This window comes from Beta vulgaris, chromosome 1 (assembly GCF_026745355.1).
Source record: "Beta vulgaris subsp. vulgaris cultivar EL10 chromosome 1, EL10.2, whole genome shotgun sequence".
Classification (NCBI taxonomy): Eukaryota; Viridiplantae; Streptophyta; class Magnoliopsida; order Caryophyllales; family Amaranthaceae; genus Beta; species Beta vulgaris.
This window is the reverse complement of record NC_079202.1, coordinates 29,187,565-29,191,662: the sequence shown is the minus strand read 5'-3', so window position 1 is coordinate 29,191,662 and position 4,098 is coordinate 29,187,565. Positions and strand designations below refer to the sequence as shown.

Here is a 4,098-nt window from a genome sequence, read left to right as displayed (position 1 = left end):
GCCAGTTGTTCTTCTCAGGGACGAAAGCCTTCCGATCAGCAGGAGTATCTGGTGCGTCGGGTGGATATTGTGTTGAGGATGGCATCGTCTTCCTCCAACCTCATCTGTGCTAACGCTCGCGACTTGACTTCCTCAAACGTCTGGCACGGGTACTTCGTCAAACGGTTGTATAGCTTCGATCGCAAGATTAATCCTTTCCTGAAACATTCAATAGCAGTCTTAGTATCAAGATCTTTAATGCTAATCATTTCTTTGTTAAAGCGATTATAATAATCGCGAAGGATTCTTTGGGTCCTTGCACGACCCATATAGGTCGCTCGTCTGCTTTTCCAGGCTGCGACTGCCTTCGAACTTCTCATAGAACTTATTGACTAGGGTGGAGAAATTGCCAATGCTTCCTGGCTTGAGAGATCCGAGCCACTTGAGAGCGGGACCGGTGAGCGTGGCTCCAAAAGACTTGCACATGCAGGCCTCTACCAAATGCCAGGGGATTGACGCTTGCCCCATCCGTTGTTTGTATTGCGCGACGTGCTCGCCTGGATCTGTTGAACCATCATAACTTGCAGCTAGGGTAGGCAGGTTGAGCTTCTTGGGGAGCACGTCCCTTGAGATCCTATCGACGAAGGGTGATTCTGCATAGCCGTCGGATGCTCCACGATGCCTGGTGTTGGGGCTCCAGGGAGCTGGGACATGAGCTTCATCAAGCGCTTGTTTTGCCTTTCGATTTGAGCCATGCGCTTTGTCATAAGATTCGCTTCTCCTTCCCTTGGTCTTCTCTTCATTGTTCAAGGGCTCTTCATCCTCGGGCTCTTCGTCGTCTTCGGGCTCTTCATCATCTGACTCAGAAAGATTCCCCATCAAAGGGATGTCATTCAGATTTTCTCGACGCCGGACTTTCGAAGCCTTGGACGATGCTAACTCCTCTTGCAATTTCTGGATGCTCTCCTGCGATGTCGTAAAGTCGGTAGTTAGACGCTCGTTAGCTTGCTTTATTTCGAGCATTTTTGCTCTCATTTGTTCTTACTGCCTTCACATTTCCTCGAGGTTAGGTGTTTCTCCCATTTGACGGATTTTGAATAGTAGATGGTCTGGTTATGCCCCACGGTGGGCGCCAAATTGTTTATGCTAAAATTTATCACTTATGATGAAATTAAAGTTTGTCAGACGTGTCAACCAGATGATGTTAAAAACGATGCGACGAAAGAATGCAAAGGGGGATCAAAGGGGATGAACACACAAAAGTGGTGACGCGGAAAACCCCAATGAAGATGGGTAAAAAACAGCGGGTGGTTGGAGATCCACCAAACTAATATAGTTCACTATCTTTCTTCGTGACTGACCGTCGTTTACAAGAATGCTTAGTTCACTCTAATGTCCTTCTCACAATATTGCGTAAAAAACATGTCAATTACCTCACTCTCCCTTTTATATGCCTTCTTTTTTCTTTGGCTTTTTCCCTAACGAATACAAAAATAAATTCACTCACTATTACATTAACTTCACGCTTAAATCATGGGAGATCTTCTATGCTCATGCTCCAGCGTCTTAATGTTGTCCATTTTAACGGCTGAATTTATGGCTTATAATGCTCTTGCCTTATTTGGATGGACCGTTACCATTCAATGCACTGCTCCCAATCTTGCATCCTTCGCTGTGTCTTCGGGTTGCGTCTACTTTGTCATCGCGTCAGATGCTATCACGTTATCGAGTCATCGCGTCATCGTGTCAATGTCATCCTGTCAAAAAATTCAGCCATAACAGCAACCAAACAAATGAACAAAGAACAAAACATAACCAGTAGAAAAACTACCAATTATATGAAGTTCATGCTAAATAGGCAGCTCAAACAACATTCTAGGGATGCTGATGCAGCCAGTGTTCCTGCAAAGTACCAAAAGCTACAAGTCCTAAATAATAGTTATTACAGACCAGTAGTAGACCAAATCACAGAAGATCAAATGTTTTTGTAATTTGGGAAAGGGATAACAAAATAGACTAATAATAAAAGAGAGGAAATCAATCATCTCCAGAGTCGTTTTCAGTCCCATCATCTTGTTCCTCCTCAAGATTCTCTGAAACATCTTCTTCGTTATCTTCCTCCTCCGCTTCTTCTTGCTCTTCCTCCTCCTCTTCTTCTTTCGCCTCGGAAACCAGTTCATCATCACCAGTTCATGGGGATGACTCTTCCTTTGCCTCAGAATCCTCTCTATCCTAAATACCAGCTTTGTCAAGGCGAACCTCAACTCTCCTGTGGGATTCTTGAAGAGTAGTGCAAAGTTGAGTAACACTATTCAGCATATTCTGCATCATCTGGTTCTGGTCACTCAACTGTTTCACCAAGGCATAAGTAGCCTGAACTGATTCCGTACTGGTCCCTTCACCAATAGCAGCACCCTTTGCTTCACTTTTCATTTGTAGAACACCACCTGCATATGACATACCCTTCTGACCTATAATCTGATTCGTAAGGTGAGACATGGTGCCATAGTCTCCCACCATACGAATTTTCTAATGAGTGAATACTAAGGTCAGCCATCCTCCAAAGGGCAGTGCATGCTTAGCCTTCTCCACACAGCAGATCATGTGACCCAATATCATAGCAGGGAGGTTGACTGGAATATGTTCCATGAGACAGTATATGAGAACACTATCCATCAACCGGACACTCATGCACCCTTGTGCTCTGGGAAACACAATCTTTGAGGCTATGGTATGAAAGATCATCATGACGGCCTCCCTTAAGTGGCCAATGGTGTACCCCTGCTTAGGGTCGGGTGGACAAGTGAACAACCTGGTCTGGATCTGTTCTGTTGTGAGGCCTTTAACTGTGGGCCAGTTCTCCCTTGAGTACTCATCAACTCCCTTGTTTGGGACTTTGAGAATGTCAGCCAAAATCTTCTCAGATAAATTAATGGGAGTGCCTTAACAAAAGCAAAGTAGGACCCATCGTCCTTAGTATGCAGGTGTTCATAAAATTCCTCAACCAAAGGCATAAACACATCAAGTTCTTTGGCGAACAACACAGACCATTTCTGAAATTCTAAAGCTTCCTTAACCTCATGCAAGAATTTCTGATTAACCCAACTCTTTGCAACAGAAAAACCAACCAGAATAGACCTATGCCTCAAATCATACAAAGGCTCAGGAATGATAGACTTACTTTTTTTGGGTTTAGAGCCCTCTGCAGCAATAGCACACAACTTCCTCTTTTTTTCGGTTGGGAACAGTTCTCGATCTGGTTCTTGCACAATCTCCTTGCCTTTGGAAGATGCAGCACCCTTCCTAGCAACCATCTTTATCCTTGTGCCCTTGCTAGTAACAGCCTTAACATCCTCCTTCTGAGGAACTTCCCCCTCAACATCAGCACCTTCCTTCTTCTTTAATTTCTCCACTGGTTTGGGTGTGATTTTAGGGGTAGAGATTTTGGGCTTGGTGGTTTTAATTTGCTGTTTTGTGGGGATGGGTTTGGTAACCGTCTTCTCAACAGACTTAACCGCTTTTAATGGCGGTTTCTTGGCAGCAACCTTCTTTGCCTTTTCAATTACAACATCCTCCTTCTGAACTTCTTCTTCCTCCATCTCCTGATTTTCCGGTTCAGACTCACCCACCGGCTCCGACTCCTTTTCAGATTTTGACTCCTCCAACTTCTCTGACTCCTATGGCTTAGACTCCTCAACCGATTTTGGTGAGGGAGCCTTTGATTTTGGTGTGACAGGCTTTTTGGGAGTGGTGGTTTTTGTAACTTTGGGAGTGGCGATTTTGGTGATTTTGGCGGTTGATTTTGGAATAACCGCTTTTGTGGTGGTAGATTTTGTGGTGGATTTGGGTGTAGTTGTTTTTGTAGTGGTGGATTTTGTGGTTGCTAGCTTCTTGGAATTCCTTCGTATTAAAGGTTCTTCTTCCTCTTCTTCAACCTCTTCCCCCACCATCGGATCCTCCACTGGTTCATCCACTTCCTTTGCTTTCTTAGTTGCAATTTCGGGAGATTCTTCAACCTCCTTTTCTACCAACCTAGTACTTCTTCTTTTTGACATGATGAAACTGAATTCTGGTTTTGAGTACTTTAGACAAGAAAAGAAAACTTGAACAATTTGTGTT

The 4,098-nt window shown here is 44.1% G+C and overlaps 1 protein-coding gene across 1 annotated transcript; it reads right to left on the bottom strand.

Moving 5' to 3' along the window:
* Positions 1 to 2,016: 2,016 nt before the first annotated feature.
* LOC125493147 (uncharacterized) lies at positions 2,017 to 3,293 on the bottom strand. The gene is made up of 3 exons (XM_048636140.1): positions 3,161 to 3,293; positions 2,239 to 2,426; positions 2,017 to 2,142 (listed from the first exon to the last, which is right to left on the bottom strand). The coding sequence occupies exons 1-3, from the start codon at positions 3,291 to 3,293 to the stop codon at positions 2,017 to 2,019; spliced, it is 447 nt and encodes a 148-aa protein (XP_048492097.1).
* Positions 3,294 to 4,098: the final 805 nt, after the last annotated feature.